At 37.2% G+C, this 24,388-nt stretch overlaps 1 protein-coding gene across 8 annotated transcripts in view; it reads right to left on the bottom strand.

Moving 5' to 3' along the window:
• The window catches only part of SEPT7 (septin 7), a 99,757-nt gene that overhangs the window by 22,260 nt on the left and 53,109 nt on the right, over positions 1–24,388 (bottom strand). For all 8 annotated transcript variants that reach the window (XM_019538619.1, XM_019538635.1, XM_019538611.1 and 5 more), the window contains exons 4-9: positions 15,771–15,877; positions 11,593–11,693; positions 10,586–10,720; positions 3,283–3,400; positions 1,949–2,041; positions 1,026–1,122 (exon numbers count right to left, since the gene is read on the bottom strand). In XM_019538619.1, coding sequence (XP_019394164.1) covers positions 1,026–1,122; positions 1,949–2,041; positions 3,283–3,400; positions 10,586–10,720; positions 11,593–11,693; positions 15,771–15,877 — 651 coding nt within the window. The remainder of the gene's footprint in view (positions 1–1,025; positions 1,123–1,948; positions 2,042–3,282; positions 3,401–10,585; positions 10,721–11,592; positions 11,694–15,770; positions 15,878–24,388) is intronic.

Genomic DNA, 24,388 nt, shown 5'->3' with positions numbered 1-24,388 from the left:
TTAAATAATTATGTTGAAGAAAATCTGATCTTCTAACATCTAAAGCAGTAAACCATTGTTTTTCTACTTGCAATAAAAATATTTAATTTTAATGAAATGTTACAAATGTAGACTAGCATTTGACCTGTTAAATTGAAGCATGTGTTTCATTGTGAAATAACCTCAAATATGCTTAACCTTGAAGTTAAACAGGAAAAAATGTATTATATATACTCTGATGAAAACAAACAAACAAAAAAATGCATTTACTCTAAATGGGTACAGTAGCATCCCTAACAGGAAAACTCCTGGAACCAAGCATTTAGGAAAATTTAAAAAAAATCCAGATGATTTATTGAACAAATTAAATACTGACAAAATAGAAGCATCACAAGTACCTGTAAAGGATGAACTTTGAGCATCAGCTTGTTTTATGTACAACAAAGTATGAATTAAAATTAAAGTATATGCTGCAGTCTAATTACAGTTCCTGCTGGGAGAACCCTCCATGAACCTTCATAAGCAAATACAATTTGTTCTAAAGCTGGCAAATGAGACTTTTACACAAGCTACCTCAGAAAAAAATTAGCAAGGTTTCTTAAATCTTCTGGTGGAAATGCATCAAATAATAAATATTCTGATGCAAAGAATACATTTTTATATAGTACTGTAGAAGAATATAAGAACTGTCATTTACTGGGTCAGATTATGGGTCCAATTTTGCCCAGTTATCTTGGGTCACACAGTGGGAGAGAGTGGATACTTGAAAGGAGAGTGAACTGGGTATGACTAGGGTTTTTTCCCTCCACCACTGTTTCTCTCAAACTTGCAGCTTCCAACATTCAAGGTATAGGAAGTTCCAATTCAGAGGCTGTACTCCTCACTCCCACACTCAATTGGAGAAAAAAAATAAAATCATACTCCTTGTTTTTCATATTATGAAAGAAATCCCCTCCAATAGTATAAAACCAAAAAAGTTATGTATGTTGTAGTAGTTCCTAATACACGCATGGAACAATAGTGCTACAAATAAGAAAAATCCTTACCTTCTGCAACACCCCAAGGATACTGCCTTCCTCTGACTCTCTTGCCATTGACTTCAATGATTGTGTTACTGCCTACCACAGCAAGAGGTAAACGATCCTACAAAGTAAAGTATTGCTTTTCAATAGCAGTACATTTCTAGTGTAAGCCTGATCTAGGATAAAAGTTAGTCTTTATTGTACAGTCCTTCCAAAATGAAATAACACTTCCACTATTACTGATACTTAACCAATTTTATCATGATGTAGCCACTTCTGAAATTCTCTGAATTATGATAATTTCTTACAGAGATTTACAAAATGAGGTATTTATAAACTGTACAATATAGAAGTTAATTAAAAACTGTAGCTGCCAGCCAATCGTTATGCACGAATTTATATTACCACTGAATGTTTATCAACCTCTATAGCAATTATGTATTTCCATCGACTACTATGATCTGTTATTTTGACTAGCTCTTATAGCCATAACTTTTTAGTTGTTCTCCATCAAAGATGGTAATTTCAGGTTCTCATTCTTAGGGGAAGCAGAAAAACTCACATTTATATACCAGCGACCAAAACCCCAAGAGAGAAAAATATCTAAAAGGAGCTTACAAGTTAAACCTTCAGACACATCTTCCCCTTAGCTTTAACTCTGCTTTGTTCCCTCCAAGTTTGAAAGGTTTTCATCAAAATAACTTTTATTTGAGCCACTTGTTTTGCTTACCTTGTGAAAACGACAGGTCTTCCTAGCTCCAAATTTAATAATTCTTTTCCCCACCAAAGTAATAGCTCTCTAAATAAGTTTGATACAAGACTAGAAGAAAGCTATTATGAACTGTACATGCAGTTTCAAAATTAACATTGGGCATCTCAAAAAAAGAAAAAAAAGTGGAAGCCATTTAGTTAGGAAGAGTGCATTTCAAAATGCAATAATTATCTACCTTTATCTTTTTAACAATTTTGTTTTCTTCTTCATCATCTGTTTCTGGAAATTCATATATTTTAATTTTGTGCTCTTGGATTTCTTTCATTATCTAAAAGGTGAAAATGTTAGGTTACTAAAAAAAACAATTAACAAACCAACAAGGAAACAGTTAGTGCATGCTTTACTGCCTTGTCATTATTTTACTTCTTGCCGTAAGTTGGTTCCTCTTCCTCCTCTCTCCTCTCCTCCCCCCCATTTTACTGGTGAGTTGACTGGTTTCTAATCTGACTTCTGTAATCTCATCATAGCCCTTTAAATTAATTCTTAGCACCTCGAGATCTGAATTTTAATTACAGCTTGAACTGAAGAGCCAAAATCTCATAGCATTTTGAAAGACCCTAGATTATTTTCAGGAAGTGTCAAGTATGTTTAAGTTTCACTTATCTTAATTCAAAGATTCAAGTTCCTACCATAACTATTCTGTCTAGGGTTGGAATGTTGCTGTAGCTGAGACATTCCAGAATATGGAAAAGAGAAAAGAGACCTATTATGCAAGGAGGGAGGGCAGATTTCTTTTATTGGGCCAATTATAAATTCTGGAGAGATGTTGAACAGGCTTTTGGACATAAAGCTGTGTAAAAAGTGCTTTGGGCTCAAAAGTTGGTTGATCCAATAAGTTCAATCCTGTTGGATACAGCTTTCGGGTGCAAAGTACCCTTAACACCGCTTTGTGCCCAAAACTTTGTCCAACATTTCTCTGCACTATACTGCTGATCCAAAAAGATAATCACAAAAAGAGCTTCTTCCCACTGCTACTCTTGTTGGTAACCCAGGTCAGGTTGAAGCAGTATCACCATCCAACTAAGCTCAACAGATCTTAGTTTGTGACTAGCCAGTGGTAGGCACAGTATGTAAGTGTTTGCAAGTGTGGTGAAAATTTCAGGATAAAGCAACAACAGATTTCTACATAAAGGGGAAAGGAAGAAGGAAGTGTACACTCCAAGCCATGGAAATGCAGCATAATACCATATTCTCTCACAGACCACACCTCCCTAGATAAGACACTCACCTTGTTTTTGAAAGCCAACATGGGAGGAAAAAAAATATCTTTCCTTGAAAATGTGAAGAAATATCATATTTCTTCAGGGAAAACAGGCAGCTATAATATGGGGGGGAGCAAAAACCTGTGGCTGCTCTGTTAATCCTTCCAGCTGCACTATTAAGGAGACAGAAAATGACTCCGTTCTTCTGTTTCAGGGTGTTGCTTCAGGGTTTAATCTTCACTGTATGAAAAGTTAAACCTCCATGGAAACCTATGCCATAAATTAAGCAAGGCTGTAAATAACTAACCTGTTTCTTAAACTGTTGGCATTCCTCTGGTGTAAGTGTGTCTGCTTTGGCAATAAGTGGAATGATATTCACTTTTTCATGCAAGCGCTTCATAAACTCAATATCCAAAGGTTTAAGTCTGAAAAACAAAAGCAAAACCTTGCAAAATAATTATTTAAGCAAAAACTTGTTAATAAAAGATATTATGCTGTCCACATAACTCAAGAGATTTACTGGCGGCACCTAGTTTAGGACGAAATTCACTGTTTGCATCTCCTATAAGAACTCTGTTAACATGCCGTAAGTTAATGTCATTAAAAGAACAACACACTGCTACTCTGTTGACTGGAAGTTAAGTCTATTCACATATGTGATCACAAGACCCTTCCTGCAGTTGGTCTGTAAGAAAGACCAAGCCCTAATACTGGTGCCCAATGGAGATGCCCATTAACTCAGCTGGTAGGAGCCAGTGTTGAAGTAGAAAAGTTCATTTTCTGTCCTCACTTATACGTGAGGAAGATCACATCTCAGAAAATTGTGCTCATTTGTTTACAAACTCTTCTCAAAATAGGAGCTGTGAAACCTACATGACAGCCTTTATTTTATAATAAAATTTCTGAATGAAAGTCATGCTTCTGTGTACATAAATGCTATACATCTTTAATTTCTTTGTTCTTTACTGAACTGGTACTTGCACAGGCTATTATCTTTTTAACCCCTCTGCAGCTGGGTTTCTGCCCCCAATCCCTTCACCTCATTACAGTCATCAAGTGTTTCTCCATTATTTGACTTCTAGACATGTGTATAAAAAGAGCTCCCCTACCAGAAAAATGTTAAATTATATTCCTCATGCTGGCCTAGACATGATGCAAAGCTTGATGCTATTTTAAAAAAATAAAGATAAAGAAAAGCGCTGTCAGAGACAAGCTACATACTAAACATCGACTCCCTAGAAAGTTACTTTCATAGTTTGTTTTAGTATTTCCTAAATTTTTGGAAGCAGTGTTTTCCCATGAGGGACATCCAAAAAACATCAAACTCTTCAATTTTATCATGTAGAACTGAAAGCCCACCTATCTAAATGTACTAATCCTTTGTCCCCACTACAGAGGGTTCTGCTCCTCATTCTGTAAAGCAATGACTTACTGGAAGAACAGACATTAGAAATGGTAGTCTTAGATATTTTTCAGTTCAGGGATCTAACAGAAATTCTGGAGCCACAAAAAAGGATAAACTGGAATTCAACTGCATATTTTTGTATGTGCAACATATGGGCTGCAGCTTTCCTGACAATGCTACAGAAAAGCAGATTAAAGGGATCTGAAAGTCCAAGTCTATAAATTTTAAAGTAATCAATTATATTCTTTGTAAAATAACATAAAGTTAATTCTTTGAGGAGTTAGATACCAGAAGGCCAATTACAAGATGTGCATTTATGCACTCTGGTTTTACCAAATAGCTTCAAATAGAACTTTAAAAATATCATTGCTTATTCAAATCCTGGAACCCCATTGGCTCAAGCAAAAAAACCTGGCAAATGTAAAGCAAGAAGGTAATTTACTACATCAAACTGATTTTCATTCATTTCCATGACCACCCCATGACTTGTGCCAACACCAACACAGAGATTGGTAATCACAAAGAGATTATCTTGTTACTGGCTTGGACACAACCAATTAGCTAATTTACTGGCTAGCATGTCTCTTCTAGCTAGATATATCTATGAAGTGATTCCCTTTGTACAGAAGCTCAGCCCAACCCAACTCCAAAAGCTGTCTGTCTTATCTCACCGTGCACCATGCATTCATTCTTAAATGTTATTGTGGCAGAAATTTATGAATACCACCAACAAGCTCATCCAATCAAATTATAAACCTGCTAAAATTATTTTGCACTAGCTGCACGATTAGGATAGACTTAGACAAGGTATCAAATGCAATGCACAATGAAAACAATAATTTTGCCTTTCACATATTTCCTGGACCACCATATACAATATAAAATTATTTTCTAAAAATTGCCCACCATTGGCATGCAAAATTACAGAATTTATTGGATAACCTTAGCCTTTAACTCCAAACCTTTAAGAACATCTGATGGAAAAATATTTGTTAAAGCATTTTAAATGTATTCTGAAGCACCTAAGTGAGACCAGTTGAGAAAAGACAGCACACTAAGAAACTAGTCTTGTTATCCAGAATCTGATTTTTTTAATACCAAACAGTAAGAGTCTTCCAGTTCAAATCACCCCTTTGATAGTCTTTCAATAAACTAATGCAACTGAAAAAGGCCAATACACACGCACACAGGGAGATAGAGAACTGGCCCTTTTCAGTTAACCGTAAACACACATGTGTATCTATAAAATGAGATACACAGACACTGACAAAACTAAAATTACAGTTTTTTTCCCTTGGCCTTGACTTCTCAAGGCTATTCCTACAGTCCATCCAAGGGCTGAGATAGAGCAACTGAAATGAATGGCTCCTTTTCTTAATGGATGTTGGCAGAATTTGCAGAGCTCAGAATCTAAGCCTGTTCTTGACCAAAGTACTAGCATTGGGCATTAGTGGTCCTCTACTTTTATGTGGAATATGAGGAGAAAAATGTAATGGTTAAATATATATATTTTTCCAGTTACAACCATTTCCTGACAAATTGCAACTGAGTTAGTTTTAGCAGTGGAAAAGTGAAGGCTGATAGAAGTCAAGTATCAAGAATACAGTATCAAATTCTTCAGCTGAATGATTTTTCAAAGAACAACAGTCTGGTATTATGATACAGGTTAATATCCATTTTCCTTCAGTCTACGCTTTGATGTTTCAATATTAAGGTATTTTTAAAAAATAGAGAACTGAGACATTAGGACAAAAATAAAATCAGAAGTCAAGCACACTACCTGAATGCATCTTGGAAGGATGCATTAACCAGATTTGCATTAGATGTACATCTATGGTTTCAGTAAACAAGCTCAAATATGAGCAGCATACTGGAATTTGACCAAATAGTGGTCAAGAGATCTAGTTGCAACTGTATCAGTAGTTTAAATTCCTCTCCCAAAATTAAATTTGGTTAAGGATATTTGGGGAACAGATTGTCAGATCTGGAAAATGATTGCTTATAGGCTGAATAAACACAGTATTAGCTAGGGTAGTACAAGCTTCTTCATTCCATCAGAAAAACAAACAAACCCACACTCGATTCTCTCCAGAACAGGGATTCTCAATCAGGGTCCAGGAGACCTGGGGTACTGAGAGATCCTCTGGAGGGGTGCCTCAAGAAGCATGAGGAGATAAATGAGGTGTGAGAAGATGGGTAGATAAGGGCAGGCTCAGGCTGTTCTTGGCTGGCCCCTCTGCAAGGAGGTAAACACTGTAATAAGTCTATATCAAATTTTGAAACCAAGTGCCACAATTCACGGAAGTTGAGTCTAAAAAGGTTGAGAACCACTGCTTTAGAGGGACAAACCCTAGAGTGTGAAGTCAAATTAATTAGTAAGAACAGTCAAATGTATAAACAGGTCTACCAAGAATCGCGTTCAATTTTCTTCACATACACTGCAACCAAACTGGTTTCAAACCAGAGAAAGGCTGTGTAGACTTGCCTTGTAATTTTTTATCTATGAGAAATGAAGGCTGTTTATTTCCAAGGCAAATACAGAAACCTCATTTTGTCAGTGCTATCATCAGACATGCTAGTGATGACTAAAATACTGTAAAACACTGTAAGAACCTGAAGTACTTGGAAAAGATTAAGGACTCTCTGCTTTAGTCCACAGAAAAACTGTTGCGGAAAGTTGTTTAGTTCCACATGCAAACTTTTATAAATAGCAGCTAGTGTTAAAAAATGCAGTAGAAAAACATCATTAAAATTAAATTTCCATTAAACAAAAATCAATGAATATTGAAAACGTACCAAAATTTAAAAGCCCATTTGGCTAAGAGTCCAACTTAACAGGTTTATCCCCAAAAACCCAAGCACAAAAAATGAACGTGAGAGAAACGCACTAAAAAAGACATTTGCAACTGCAGTCATCAACAACTAACCATTAAAATTACTCAAGCTATCAACGCCATTTTTTGGAAGCGAGACGCTGATGAAACTGAGTTTTGTATGACAGATGCAGACCAGAAAACTTAATCTTATCCTTTTAGGTTAGGATTGACTATCTGTTAAACTCAACAACAGGGGTTGGCAACATTTTTGGGCACAGTGCCAAAAACCCTGCAACCTCAATTTGTCAGAGGCAATTGGCATGCCAGGGGGAGATGGTATAGGAGACATGAGCGACCCAATCCCTGCGTGGCAGTGCAGCCCTAGTCTCTTCCCTGCTGTCCACTGAGGCATGTGTGCACCTGCAGCTGGCAGGGCTCCACAGACCCCAGCATAGCTGCCTGCAGCCTCCCCGCTGCCAGTGGCCAGCAGCAGGAGCCTGCCCAAAGCCTGGGCTGGCTGTATCATGCTAAGCAAAATGGCTTCCTTCACTTGCCATGCTCTGTAGGGCTGTGCGAAGCTTCGGTTGCCTATTTGATTCAGCAGAGTTTTGGCTCGATTTGGCAGCCGAATCGCCGAATCCAAATTGAATCAGGAGTCCCTTTAATCTTTCCAAATTGAACTGGAACCCCCCCCGAATCAATTCGGAGATAGTCGATGATTTGGACACAGACACAGCTTTAAATCTTTTTCTACATACCTTACGGTACCAGGTAGCTCTTGAATGCTGAGATGCTGGGGCAGGTGGAGCATCCTACGGAAGTGCGGGGGGGTTCCTAGCATGCTCAACAGTGGACCCCAGAGATGAACCAGAAGTACACCTGAATCTGCTGTGGAGAGTGTGGGGACCCCCCTCCCACAGCTCCCTGGATCAACAACTGGTGCCTCCTGGGTCTGGGGGGCACCTAGGGTCCCCCTGCAGCCGACTGCCGAGCAGGGGGAACGTGGGGTCCCTCACATGCTCAGAGGACCCAAAAGTGAACCAGAAGTACTTCCAGTCCACTTCTGAGTTCAGCACCAAACACACAGGGGGCCTTCTGTGGGGCATGCCATCCACCCCACTATCACAGTGTTCACTTGTGCCTGGTACCTTGTAGTATGTAGAAAAAACATTTAAAGCTGTGTCTATGGCCAATTCTCTGAATCAGCATCGAATCTTCAGATTTGGCCAAACAGAATTGGCGACAGTGATCCGAATCAACAAATCAAAACACTGTCCCCATTTCAGGCCGAATCAGAATTGAAAATGGCTCATTTCGCACACCCCTAATACTCTGGCATGTGTGCTGAGGTTTGCTTATCCCTGCTCTAGAAAATGCTGTAAAGATTACTTAGTTTGTCAAGATTTCTGATGGTACTGATTGAAAAGACAGTGATGGAAGAAACTAGCTCTCCTTCTGCTTATCTTTCATGGGCTGGCATTCTATCTTGGGTTTAATTTTTTTTTTCATGCAAGTGCACTTAGGTTAAGTTTTCAATAAAAAACAAAACAAAAAGGCAAAAGGAAAGAGACATAGTCTACAAATGCTTTTACACACTGCAAATGACGTTGTACTATTCAGAAAGAGACAGATGCATTCCACTTGATAGTGACAGCTATATGAGCTACTGTAAGCACAGGAAACCAGATGAGAGGCTGCAACACCATAAAAACCAAGTCGGAAGCAAGTAATGTTCTTTAGGAGACAAGATAGTATCCTAAAACAGGAAATAAAAGATAAATAGGCTTCAACTATTTTAATCTCTCTGAAATTTATCCTCCCAAATTCAACAGTATTTTGGGGCTGTTTATTCCATTAAGGAATGGAACTCAAATTACTTAGGTCAACTTTATAATTTCTTCCCCAAGAATGCTAGTTTATTTAGTCATTGTGAGGCATACGCCTTCAAGCAGATAAATATTACTTTAGCCTTTAATCCTGCAAGCTAAAACAGCATCCATTTTTTTGGATACCTGAAGCACTTGTTTTCACATTTGCTTCTAAATTTATGCTTTTTTTTAAAAACACACTTCCCATTGATAGCAAAACTCCCACTGGTAACCAATAATGGACAGAAACAAGTTAACAATTTGAGAAGGAAAGGCCAAATAAAAATAAATAAAAGGTATTCAGATGCCTATGCTCCCAGTTTCAACCCAAGCTGCCTGAAATACCTTTTAGAATCTAGCCCATCACTTTCAATCAAGACGAGGTAGGATTTATCTAAATGATTTCTATAATTTTTACTTTAGTTAACTGTAGCCTTATTCAACACAAAAAAAAAGTTTCAGCTTCAAGCTTTCACACTTGAAAGCAAAACTGTATATGGGAACAGCTATCAAGTTTCTGTAGCATAAAGATCAACAGGTTTTCTACAAAAAACTACTGTAAAGGGGTTAGAGAGCAATGACCAAAAAAGGTTAATTTACTTTCCAATAATAACAATGACTCCAGTCCACAATTTTGATGGCACAGTCGGAAACCAAAGTAGGGCTCTGAGCGGCTCACAGCTAGTATTCTCCACTGCCAAATAAATACTCCTCAGAACTCTCTCTGTCCCTCAAAATGTCTTCATATGCTTCATCTATAGTGTAACAAAGCTAGTTTTTCTCCTCTTTCTGGTTTGCAAGATATAAATTTATCAGGCAAGAAAAAATATCTTCCACAAACCAAAGCAGTAATACTATAATAAATTGCTGTGTAACCTTGATTTCAAATATAACATGACCTAGATTTAGTACACTTAAAAAAAAAATGCAATTCTCTTGGTCCCCCACTAGAGAGAGGTCTCACCAAGTTAAACACAAGTTGAAGGTGTGGGAACTGGCATAGTGTTAACTGTGAACTAGAGCAAGATTTTTATATCAGACCCAAAACTAAATTGGTCCTAGTTTAATTACAGAAAGCCAAAAATACTTTAATATTAGTGCACATTCTTTTTTCCCCCCTTCTGTTTATCATTAATTTCAAACAAAGAAAAAAAATGACTGGTCGAATTCAAGAACCATCTTCTATAGCTCAAGTTTTTAATAAGTCATTGCAATGCAAGAAATAATTGAAACACAAGTGGTATTAAAGAAATGAAAAATATACCTGTTAACAAATGTCAACATTTTTCTTGGTAACTGTTGTGTGTTCCTGCTTCCTGACATTGATTTATTACCAGTCTGGTTATCTAGCGTTTGACAAGCCAAATTAAATTAGTGTATGAAATTAAACATGGCCTGTAGTCCATATGCTGAAAAAAATCCTGATCTGGAGCTTTGCATATCTGAGGAATGTCAGAGTCTGGATATGTATTTCAGATAAAGTTAAAAGAAAGAGACACATTAAAACAGTAAATTACTGACCCATGTCCTGAAGGAGCAATGAAGTATAAACAACACTGCACCCTATTGTCTGGCATCTGACGTCGGTTGACACGAGATTCTGCATTCAGGTAGTCTTCAAACTTACTGTCAATGTAGTCAATAACAGGCTGCCAACTGTAGAGTGTACATAAATAAAAATATTAAGTTACCTCACACACCCAATAAAAAAGTAGTTTGTGATTTACATAATAGCTGTCCCAAAAATATATGCCACTTCCTGCTAAAATATCTGTCAAAGAGACAGATTTAAAAAGTCAGTATTGAACTACACAAATATTGCTGAAAAGCTTTCAAGTAATGAAGCTATTAGAAGGGCAGCTAGTAGACTCCTGAGACCTAGAAAGCTAGGTCAAGAGTTGTCCCTGAAGTCAACGAGATTTCAAACTGCAATTATGTGCACTGCGCACAGAACTACAAAACAGCTCAATATAAAACTAAAAAAAAACTTTAGATAGTATATAATGGAAACGCAATGAAAAAGAATGAAGGGTTACTTTTTAAATGATCATTCAAAATAAGCAACATAGCTGTAAACCATAAATCTGCATGGCTACTGGAAAATCTTCTAACACACAATTATCTACTCTAACAGTATTAAATTGAACACTTAACAGCATAGTAGTATTAAATTGAACATTTAAGGGATACTCTTTAAAGGCTGCTAAAGGATTATAAATCTTGTGACATCATAGTTATAATTATGCAAAAGACCTAAAGATTCTGCTGGCTTTAGTTTTTTTTAATTAGAGAAATGGTGAAAGTGTTTTAACCTATTACAAATAGCAACAGGAGACCCAGACCTCAAAATAAAGTCTACAGATACCAGGGGAAATGACAATTTTAAAGTTTGCTCATTTTTTAAAAAAGATTACCTTCCAGCTTAAACTGAAATACTGGTATCTTAAAATGAGTTAGGGTACTGAAAGATCTCAAAGAAGACACCACCATTCAAAAATACTTTGATAGAATATAAGGTAATTTCTTACCAATTACTATTATCAACTGCATCTCCAAATCCTGGTGTGTCAACTATTGTTAGTAGTAACTGAACACCGCCTTCTTTGATTAAAACCTTTGCCTGTTCAACCTATAAGATTCAAAGGGTATAAATTCTTAATAGTTGTAACAAAACTATGACAACACCCATTTTAATGAAAGTAAAAAAAAGAATTCTACTAGTATCAGGTTTTAAATACACACCGTCTGTCTCACAGGGATAATGAACATTTGTCTTGTGTATAAAGTATGTGATGCTGTAGTATTAAGATAGTCTTTGGAATACAAAAAGCTGAACTGTTTGGTAACTCGACAAACTCTCTCTGGACTGAGGAAATTCAGGTACATGTCTGCAGTGGCTCATGCTAGAAGCCAGGGGGTGGTACAGCAGCCCTCCTTTCCCTTGTACAGTGCTGAGCTGAAGGAGGGCACAGCCAGGCCCAGGCAGAACCTCTAATTAGGAAGGTTTGTCTGCACCATCCCAGGCTTTCCCCTACTGGCTGCTAAAGGGGCATGAGTGTTGCCAGCCCCATCCCCCTGCTAGCACACTCAGGCAAAGGGGGGGGGGTTGTTGTGCATTCATCTGCTAATGATACAGAGCTTTTCAATTTCCCTCTCCCTGCTTCTTTATATTGTCTGCAGCAAACTGACAGGCAAGCAAGCCAGCGGGGGGGGGTGAGGGGGGGGGTGATAACATTGTTTATCACCCCAACAGCAAAACAACAGCCTTGCTCCATTAGTTTAAACTCTTCTTAAACAGCTTACCAGCTGACCTGTTGATTAGCTCCAAAAAGCCCTAAGTGGTCACTATTCTGTCCGCCTGTGCCAGTGAAATTGGAAACACCACAGAGACACCTCTTGGCATTAGCAAGCATACCACATGTCTAGGCTCCATAGATAGGGCTGCGGTCCATGCTGTGGGAGACTGGAGGGAGGGAGGGAGGGAGGGATTCCTGCTTAAGCAGCAAGTGGGGAGTAGGTCAGGGAAAAACTAGGCAGACCCTGCTGTGGCTGCAGTTTCTGCAGAAGCTCCAGCCAGGGAGCAGAAGGGAGGGGCGAGCCCTGCTGTGGAGCAAAGAGCCCTGCCCAGCCCAGAGAGCATGCCAAGGATGCTGGGGGTGCCTGGCTTATCTTAAACTAGCAAGGCATCTGGGACAGATATTGTGTAAATTGGTTTGAGACAAATCAGTTAAGTCTGATATACTACATTCAGCCAAGTTTATCTCGAATCGGTTTCAGCCATTTTCAAACTGGTTTATGTGCACTGAACATCTGTTCTAAGTTTAAACCAGTTTCTGATCACAAACTAGTTTATGTGTAATGTCTGTCCCTAGCTCTTTAGTACAACTTTTCAGGGGATTACCACTTTCAAGAAACCTCAGTAACAAGCATGATAGAAATCTCCATCTTACTACTTGAGCAAGCCTTCTGACCAGTTACTGCTTGGATGGGCCTTCTGCCATAATTAAAAGGTTCATGCTTTTAAGGGATGGGTCATATAAATATTTCACAACAGTTTTTAACACCTGTTTAAGTGCAAATGACAATACACTGTTCTGCACAACACCTGAAATATGTTGTAAGAAATTGCAAGGACTGGCATCATGGTGTAAAGAAGTGAGATATTCTAACAAATGGATAAAGTTAATTTAAAAATAAGCCTTTAAGGCAAAAAAAGTTCAAAGAAAGTATTAAGTAAAATTAAAAAGTTGTCCCTAAATAAGATATTGAGAGAGTTCTCTAACTTGTGTTCTCTCTCTCATTTGAAAGAGTCTCACAAAAAAAATTATAAAAATCCTTGCTGCCAAGGAAACCTCAACAACTGTTAACCTCAATAAGCCCTTTAACTCTGAAAAACAAAAAAGTTATAAAGCATTGGGGAGGGAGAGGGGAAGGGAAAGTGATGTGGCTTGTGATATGTGGAAGAGGCTAGAGTGGATAAACTTGTAGACCCCTTTGCATTTAGGGTCTGTATAACTATGTTCCTGAAATGTGGAACACTGACATCTATACATGAAACTGGAACAGTCAAACCCTGCCCACTTCAAGCATGTTCATCCTTTTGATAAGAGAAACTAGTTGAAGATCAATATTAAAAACCTGCCATGCAGCTAGTTTCTTTTAGAACCTAAATGACTGTGTGTCCATACATGGTCAAATCTGCAGAAAGCAGCAACATCTGGAAGAGATCCAGAAAACAACTGTAAACTAGTGTCATTCACAGTTAGAGTCCAACTGTATCCTATCATCTGGTTTTACAAGTATTCCCAAGGGATTCATGGAAAACAACTTAGTTCTTGTCCTGGAATTTAAAACTTTTCTTAACAAATCTATTCCAAATGGTCATTTTCCCATGCACTTTAGTTAATCAGGTCACATTGATCCATTTTACAACATTACATTGGATTTTATAACACTAAATAGGAGTCAGTTTCAAAGTTTCTAATGAATGAAGCATTCCTTTACCTATTTACAAGGAAGCAAAGTTAAAATAAAATGTATTTTCATTGAATAATTATTTCTTTGAGGTTTATCCTGAAATCAGCCAGCCAAAACAGTTCTGCTTAAAGTTCTGCCACAGTCCTTATTTCTGAACCTTCAAGTCAAACCTGAAATGTTTCAATTTTTAAAACATCTTTTTATGTAAACAGTAGTGATATTCTACCACATTGAAAACTTTTGAGATTAAAAGAAAGCGTGTCATTACTGTATGGTACAAAAACATCACCTTATTTCTTCCCAAGATAGGTTAGCCACATCAGACATTTTTTAATATTAAAATGGATATACTAAATAAAATAATGCTAAAGTACTTGTGAGAAAGCTAGTTCTATTACTGGAAGTAAAACACATTAGGAAATATTTTCTACTTATTAGCCTTTTAGCTCTACCAAATCTAAGCATCCAAAAGGGAAAATGTTATTTAAATTACTGTATCACTTTATAGTATCACTGGTTAAGCTGATGCAAACAAAGCAGACCAAAAAAACCCTAACTGGTAATTACCCTTGGACAAAAACCTTTAAATGTAAGCATATTTCTACCTTGGCATTTTCTCTGCTCAGGCAAATAGCTTCCTAATTTGTAAATTTAGCCAACTGTATACTGGTGTTTTGAAATAATACCATTGCATGATACAAGCTTTTAAAATAGGCAATTTGAAAGTCTACATAAATTTATATAATTACAATATTTAAAACAGGGGGGTTTGACTAGATGACTTCCTGAGGTCCCTTCCAACCCAAATTTTCTATGATTCTATGATTATTACAAAGGGTACAAAATTACAGAACATCACTATAAGCCTCATGAAACACTGTCAGTTCTATTTTTAAAAAAGACTAAGATTCTGACTTAGAAATATTTTAAATATGCACTAAAAGATCTATAAACACAGAAACTATTTTCTTACATTAAAATATCTCATCTTTTAACAGAATATATGTGCAATATTCTATGCACAGAACTTGAAATCTGCAACTAGTACTTCACACCTGGCTCCTATATTTCATCAAGGCTACATTTTACAGAAGTTTAATTCTCTAGGAAAATTATAAAATGCATGGAAACAGTTTCCTGAAGCCATTGTATGAAATAGTAAGAAAAATGTTCAATTTCAGTTTCTCAAAAATCAACATGTGAAATAGACAACTGAATTCTTATGGATGGCAAAAAGAGGGCAAAAATATGGTGATAATGGTTTGGAGTTGCAGAATGGGACAAGTCAAGATGAACAAAATGCTATTTAAAAAAAGGCAACTAGAATCAGGAAAAAAAAAATGTTCAAGAATTGTAACTTAAAGAAATAACAGAAAAAATTCCAAAGTATTTATCATCCCAATATTGACTGAAAATTTAGACATTTAAGAAAGCTCTGCCCTATAGTTTCCTGCCACTGAACAGGGACATCTGGAATGACAGAAGGATAGAGGGGCCTAACTGCATGAAAATGTTAAGGCAAGACTGTTGGCCACCTGCAAGATTTAACACCAAAATTGGCAATGATACTAGCCAAATAGTAAAGAACATTTATTGGTGTGCAAGCTACTGACTTTCTGAAGGGAAAAAATAGTGAAAGTCAAGAAGATTAACAGGTTCACAGAACAAAATATTGTGACAAAATTAGCAATATTTTGGAATTCACAAACAAAAATCAACCTATACATACCTGTACAGTCTTTTTAATTCTATGTGAAGGACCTGGATACTCTGGGGAATACAAGTCTGTTAAGAACAGTGAGTTGATTAATGTTGATTTTCCCAATCCAGATTCACCTAAAGGTGGGGGGAAAAGAAAGGGAGACTTTTGTTAGCATGTTTCCCCCAGAGTGCAAGATTTTTAAAATGCTCTTAAAATTTGGTACATAAAAATGCAATGCAAAACAATACCATCTTCACCAAGTTTACAAGCATTTATTTCTTAGAGCAAATACCAAACTTCTATGTTGAATGCATATAATGTTTTTCCCATTATAAAATTCACTGACAAGATATTGTTATGTGAAGCTATAAACAGGCCACCTATTTGGAATGGGTAAGAAATGATCTCTTTTCAAGCTTTATTTGATAGTCCTATGTACAACAAAAGATTACCACTTTGACCTAGTTCTTGTGGTACTAGTAATTAGAGTGGAGTTTCAAATCTACATGGTTTGCATGGGAACTCCCCCCCCCACCGTAATTTGCTCACAAGTGACAATAATGCAGGCCTTGCAAAAGAATTTGTAGAAGTAATTGCCATGGCAATTCTCATGAATGCTTACAAACTCCACAGTAAAAATTCTGCCTTATTTACAACTCTACAGAGGCTGGGCTGTAAGGAATTTCAACCAACCACTTACTAAAAATGTTTTATAAACCAAGTCCTTGACTTTGCAACATGGGGGGAAAAAATAAAGCCAAAATACACTTAAACAATCACAACATTCACACACTGGCGTAAGAACAGAACAAAGGATATTTTCTAGCCTGACTCCACAGCTTGCTTCAGGTTTTATTATGCAGCGCTAAGGTTAAGACCTAAACAGAGGCGATGACAAAGAAATTTGTTCCTAAACCATTAAAGTCTGGATGCAAACCACTGGTGGCAAACTTTCTCTAAGGGAGGAGAACCAGCTGCACAGCTGCTTTTTTTTTTTTTTTTTTTTTTACAGCAACTACTAGTTTATTTATAAAGCTATATTAGTAAAACTTCAGGGAAAAAAAAGACTACAGAAAACCCTAAAATATATGAGGTCCATATAAACCAGTTGCCAAATTAAAAATTCCTATTAATACTTACAATTATTAACTGCAGTGGATAAGGAGTCCTCTTTACTGCAACAATCAGCCAATATAGTACACCTGATTTATTTTGCACAAGTTATCTTAGCTCAGTTAAAAACTGTTCAATACTGCAAATCTCTTGAACTACATGGACTGAAAGGATACGCTGCTGAAGTGCTGGAGCGGTTGTACCCACAGGGCATTACTCAAGCAGCAGCACTTGCCACTTCAAGCCATGCCTCCTGACAGCTTTGATTTGTGTATGGATGGATGTCTAGATAGCTTGAGCGTTACTTCTTTCCATCTCAAGCTAGGGATGAGATACTGACCTACTGCATTTTTGGGGGAGGGAGAAGAATAGGGCGTGCACTGCAGTCTTGCAAATATCTAGTTTCTACAAGACATGCACTTTAACCCTTCTGTTCATAGTCTTAGTGCAGGGGTTATATTGTAGTTCAAATCCTTTCTTAATTTGCAAAATACATGTGCCCCTGAGAAAGTCTGATACCCAGATTTGCAGCTGCAGTCAGAATTTAAAGCCATTTCCTATTATACAAGATAAATAATGTATAGAGATGCACAATTACGCATACAGGTAGAGGAGTTACCTGTTCTACTACCTCTTGGCTTCTCTCTAAGGAAGAGGAGTACTGCCTTACTTTGTGATCTAGCTGACTGAAAGAATTTAAAAAATGCTTTTCTGTGCAAGATCAAATATCAGTAAATACACGGGATGCGGAAAGGTTATCAGCATCATTCAATAGAAAGAGTTAAATACCCCTGCCCTACAAGTGCACACACAATTGCTGATCTAACTGACCTCCTCTTAAGAACCTGCAGGACAAATCTTTAGTAAAATATTTTCCTCTTGCATACCAGGTCACTATCAAGACTGAACATGTGGAAATGCTGCATTTGTAAAGGATCTGATGGGACAGGTCCACTTTAGGTGGCTACAGCAGTGGCATCATGCCATATAGTTCTGTGCTTCACTCACTGAAGTACAGTCCTCCATAGTTCTTTTCATTATTGCAGCAAGGCTAAAGGATTTGAGTTGAAGCTGCTGGACAGACAAGCAGACCAATTTAATTTCTTCTCCAGCCTGCCTTTTACATTCCCTGTCTCTTTTCTATGGTTATGTCTACAGTGTGATCAAAGGAATGACTGCAGCCCAACTGTACATACCTGTGCTATTTTATGTCTAGTTAGCATAGGTAACAGCAGCAGTTTAAACTGGTACACAGGATATGACACAAAAAAATTAGCAATGCTAGTTTTGTATCCTTTTTATTTATAACTTTATTCCTTTCTTTTTTATTACAGCTGCTCCCTACAAATCCATTCACAGCCTCTGTGAATGAGTCTATAAGGTGCCACACTGTCCTGCCATCTGATACCTTTGTATTAAGTTTCTTTGAATCACCAGCTCGTTTAGCCTGCTAACTTCAATGCATCACTTCCTTCAACTGCTAATAACTTCATTCCTCAGTCCCTCCCTCCTTTGGGAAAAGTTTACAGGAGATCACCATGCTTAATCAGCAATTAGAGAGAAGCAAGGTAGGAGTCAGGCTTGTCTTGTTTGCAGAGTACCAGAAACTCCACCCTGTCTTTTATTTAACATATAGTACTGTTTGTTGGAAAGCTCATCATGGTAAAAAGGGTTTTCCAAGTACGTTGAAAAACAGAAAAGTAAAAAAAAAAATATATATTATATATATATATATATATATAAAAAAAATAGCCTATCAAAAAATATCCATGCCAGAAGCTTCTGGAAGGTATCTTCTTCTTTAAATTAAGACAAAATAGTCCAGCTGCTTTTTGGAGTGGGGAGGAAAGGGAGAGAAAAATGTCCAGGTCTAGCTGGTGTTAGCAAAATGGCAACCAGAAGTGAGGTAAACCTAAAATTTTCTGTTGTACACTACATAAATGTCATTTTGGATTTTTAAATCCACTGTTGTCTTGCTTTTGCTGCTGCTGTAATCAATGGGCGTGTCACCACCAACTTCAGGGAGAGCATGAGTCAAAACACTACTAAAAATTCCAGCTGTTTTCTGAAGTTTCAATATGCCTTGTACTGAGTAAGATAAACTGCCTTTCAGGAGCAAGTCTCCACCCATTTTCTGGTAATTGTTATAACCACTCTTTTCACTACCAGATTAGTGCAACCAAGTCTGTCTGTTTGTTTTTCAATGACTGATGTTGAATGTCCCACCCTGGGAAGATCCCAGCTTTGCATGGAGGAGAGAGTCCAACCTCAGTTTCACCAAAATGACTCATCATTAAGGTTTTTGAAACTGTGTTCCAAGACTTTTCAATGAGCTATAAACACCACAGCCACCTCAATTATAGCGGACCGAAAAACTAGGACACTGAATAGAACTTGCTCAGCTTCAATGCTGGAGAATGAAAATTAGGTTCAACAGTAGCAATTGTACTATGTGAAATGTGGGGGAAAATTCATTCTGGAGAAATTTTGCAGTATTACCAAAATTTGAAATAAAAAGAATATGAAGTGACAGGCACTCTTCTACAGCAGTAATAATTATAGCACACTATTTAGCAGCAGACTATATTTTCAGATCTAGAGATGATTTTCACAGATATATATTCATTACATATAAATATATATATAAAAATATATACATTTACAAAGCTCATTATTTGAATGTGAACTGAAATGCTTAAATTGCCTCAACTAATCACCTCAACTGTTTAGGTACCCATAATTAGAAATTTGGTTTTTAAGTTTATCAGATAAAGAAAACACTCGTTAGGTTGCAGCAGGAGCTGTCAATGTTTCTTCTGGCTGTGGCAGACTGGAATGACCCAGCTTGTGTCCAAGGTCGGCTAGCACTAGGGCCCAGTGGCTGCTACTTCTTCCCACTGCCCCAGTGTGGTTAAAGGCCCCTGCCTCCAAATACTGCCAAAGGACCCCAGCTCAGGACCAGATTTGGCCTCTGGGCCACAGATAGGTTGTGTCCTCCTCCCCAACCCCTCTGCAATCTGTGGTATAGGTAGTGGTACATGTTAACAGATTTATCATAATTCCTTTATAGGACAAAAATTTTCTGGTGGTACTTAAAGTTGTATCATTTTAAATTGGTGGTGTGCAATCTGTCAGAGTTTGGGACCTTCTTCCCCAGCAGAAACTTTGTAAGATTTTTGCTGCAGAGATGAGACTTGAAATATATGAAGTATTCCTAGTCTCCCAAAATAATTTTTTCACGTAGCTTGGTGTTGCTGCCTCTTATATAAAACACTGTTTAACAATCTCTCTTTTCTGATAGAAGAGAAAGTTAATTTTCTTCATTTTGTTTTTGGTGTCTTCCTATGAAATTACTGTTTCATGCCAACTAGCTAGCCGCTATCAAATCTCATCTCTAGAAAGTTTCTCACTGAAGTTAATATCCTAAGCATTGTCAAAGTGCCTATTCCAACTTGGAGGAATTGGTGTTCATTTCTATTAATATAGTACTGAGAGTGCTGAGAGAAAATGCTAACTTTGAATGAACAATTGCCCGACTGCTGGGGAGACTGAAATAGTTATTCAGAAGTCCCTGACTCTGCTGAAGTCAATCTTCGTGAATTTCCACAAGATGATTTTTGAAATACCAGCCCCACCCCCTTCCCATACTTTATTGATCAAAAACACAGATCTCTTGGATCATATTCTCTTATCTTAAGAGACAACACTAGATACCAAATTCCTTGTCCAGTACAAAATATACTGAATAAGTGCCATGCACTTCCCTCTTGGAAGATAGCAACATGAAAAGTAAAAGGAGAGTTAAAATGATTATGAACTGAGGTTTTTTGTTTTTGTTTTAATTTAAGCAAAATTTAGAGGTTGGAACAGACCACAGTGATGATCTAATTTGACCTCTTACCTAAGACCACCACAGAACTTTACTCAAGTAATTTCTACATTAAAACCAGTAACAGTTGAACAACAATCTTCTAAAATCTTCTAAAAGAAATATCCAACCTTAAAGATTTAAAAAGAAGAATACAACACATCCCTTTGTAAGTTACTCTAGTAGCTACACTCTTCAGTTGCAAGACCTGCATCAGTGGGAGCCAACCCTTCTGGCACACATGCCAGAAATTAGCTCCATGCCCTCAAGTGCCTTCTTCTGTCTGATCTGCTAATCTCCTTTCAACCCCCTAACCTACCTGCCTCCGTGCTGCCTGTCACCTCTCTGATGTGGGGTACCTGCCATAGAGAGGTTGGCTGTGCCATTTGTGGGATGCAGGTTGGCCACTAGGCCTGTGCAAAACAGCAAGTATTTGATTTGGATTCAGCTGATTCGGAGGGACAGCAATTCAAATCACTACCCAGATTTGATCTGGATTCAGAGATTTGGTCTTAGACTATAATGGGGAATCACTATGATGCCTATAATTTTGTCATTTTTTTTTTGCAGATTCAGATGAAAACAGCAGGGACAGTAGCCCCTTCTGAGGGCATGAAGCCTGCCAAGTATCAAGGAGATAGGTGCAGGGGTTTCTATGAAAGTGCACCCCAAACTGTTGAAAGCAAAACTCGTATCCGGGGGGGGGGGAGGCGGGGAAGATCACAGTCACTGGCCAGCTACAAATGTGACTATCAGAGCAGTCTCCCCCCTCCCCTCCCACCAGCCTTTTTATTTATTTATATTTATATATAAGGAAAGATCACCCCACCCTCCTCCCTCTTTGTAGCTTCTATTTGCTGCAAGCTTTCTGAATTTCTGAATCTCTCCAAATCAATTTCGAGACTTCTGATTCAATTTGGGCCTTTTAATGGGTCTCCTGATTTGATTCGGAGATTTGGCCACCAAATCTCCAATTCAAATTGGCTACCAAAGCTTTCCACAGCTCTACTGGCCAACCCTGACCAAGTCTTAGATGTATTATCTTATATGTAGCCATATTAAAATGCATACCTGATTGTATCCAGTTTAACACTGATTCATATCAGTCTGGAGTGATATTATTTACCCCACTGCCAACAGGCGAGCTTCATTAGCAATATGCTACATCAGTAATTATTAAATAGCATTAGATCAAAAAGTGACTACTGCAGATCTCACTCAAAATTCATTTGATGATTTGCCATTAGCAATAGTTTGATAAGCTCTCAGTTAACTAATGCTTAAAGTTTTCCATCTATTCTACATTGATTCTGTAGTGTATGACACTAAATTCTGCACAGCTGGGAAACATTCCTATCAAATTCTTAAATATGAATGATATCCAAGTTGCTTGGAGCCACCTATGTCCCCCACCAGACCAAAAAAAAATGGGGGAGGAGGTTTAATAAGCTACAAACTTTAAAAAAAAATTAAAAGTGATTCTAGTTTTAAAAGAGTGCACTTTTAATATTCAAAATAAATAAATAATTTAGTGGATCCACTGTACTCAATTTAAATGGTCTGAGGTTTGGTTTCCAGAAACACTGAAATATTTCAGTGGACCAAAGAAATTTTATTTCACTGTGGCTACAATTTTTAATACCAGATTGCCAGAAAGAAAAAGGTTTATTATGAATTGTACAGACCAAAGTTATTTTCTATAAGTAATGTAATTTTAACCATGCTTACAACCAGTATTTTAGAGGCATACTAGTTTAAGCTTACTTGAAGTCCACTTAAAGCAGCTTACTATGAGAAATAAGTTAACATTAGAAGACCAGTAAGAGCAGATCAACAGTTAAATATATTTCTACTCAAACTTATGAAGGCAGAGACTTCCGTGCAATTTATTTTTTACTTGGTATCTATTCAGCAGTAATGCCACAAAATGCTTTCCTAATTGAAATCAGATATGTGCCTGTTTTTAGTAGTTGTTCAAGGTTTTGTGTTTGACCTTTTCCATTTAGTTGGTTTTAAATATTTAACTGTTTTTGCAGGATATATTTATTAAAAATTGATGTAAAATTGGCATTTTCAACCATGAAAAAAGATCAGCTTGTTAAAAGGTATAAAAATACATTTCATCTAGTTTCATCCTTGCACAACTTATGGTATTTGTGCACACCAGTGCCTACAGCTGCACATCAATGCTTCCTGCTTTTAATAGCATCTTTGACGTACTTGAAACATAAATATCATTTTATACCTATATGCTATACGAAGAGGTAACAACAACAAAATAATAAATATTTGACTCGGTTCAGAAGTAAGTAAAATGAGAAAGAGGAGACAAAAATCTCTGAAAGTTAGGCTGGAACAAAACTACCTTTAATATGGTTAATGGTGTTATGCTACATGAACGAAGCTATTAGAATAGACCTCAAAGTTAAGATTGCAAATCCCTTCCAAGCCTCATTCTAGAATCTTTCTATAGGAATTCATTCACATTCCATAACATTTTTGTAAATAGGAATAACTTTGATGCATTGGTATGTTTATGTAAGATTATACAACTGAAAAGTATGTGGTTAGAGGAAAATGAGATAGGAAGATGGTATCTCCTTTTTTAGATCAGACCCATGAGCTCCACTAGGATACAGAGACTTGGAGTCTTGCAACAATAAGAATGGTATTCTATACAAGTATAGAAACAAAGACAAAAAATAATCTGTACCTCCCCTTCATGACTTCAGTTCTTTAATTTCACCCTGTTTTAGGAAAATCTTATTTGGTCAAGTGACAAACAGTTTTCTGGTACTACAACAGCAGAGAAGCCTACAGCACATGAACTTTTACCTTTGTTTGCAGGCATATCACATAATGAAAGTGGAAGGTTCTGACATTCAGTGCTGAGAAATTTCCAGCTGAATTTTGGAACACAATACAACCTTGAATTCAAAGCATAGCTGCTATGGATAGAGTCTTGGCAAATCACTGGTCATAATTAGTATTTAAATGATGGGAAAAACCCATTCTTTAGCAGCTATCAGGATAGCATAAAAATATTACTACTTCCTCAGTAACAAAACACACAAGTGACCACCTCTGACCTTCAGCAAATTAGGCAACTTGTATGAAGGTTTGAAGATGTAACTTTATGCTGAAGTAAAATACTTTACCCAACAAAAGGAAACTAGATGCCTTTACAGACAAGAACATTAATCTACCAAACCTGAAACTAAAATATCAATTTCTCTTTCCGTTATTCTTCTGAAATTCCACATCTCAGTTTATGCCTTCACAATCAATAAGGCATATGATTTCACCACCTCTTCACGTATCCAAACTAACTTTAAATTAGATAACTCTAGTGCCAACAGTGGCTAAGCAAGACAGGCTTCAGCATAAGACATACAAACCAACCCAAAACCTTGGGTTTTTTAGTTGATGGCTGAGGCTCATGCTACCTCAATTTAAGTAATGTTGATATCTGAGGCAGCTAGAGGAAAATTAGCCCCGATATGCCTACAGCTGCAGTCAGACCTCAGTTAAAGTACAAACACAGTCCAGGGAAGAAATAAAAAGTTGCCAGTGCTAACGTGTAAGTAAACTTACACCTATGGAAGCATCTGAATGAAGTAAGGATTTAAACTAGATGCAGTATATCACAGAAGTACAGACATTC

Source organism: Crocodylus porosus, unplaced genomic scaffold (genome assembly GCF_001723895.1).
Source record: "Crocodylus porosus isolate Cpor-Errol unplaced genomic scaffold, CroPor_comp1, whole genome shotgun sequence".
NCBI classification, from domain to species: Eukaryota; Metazoa; Chordata; order Crocodylia; family Crocodylidae; genus Crocodylus; species Crocodylus porosus.
Note: the sequence above shows the minus strand (reverse complement) of the source record. Positions and strands in the feature narration are given on the sequence as shown.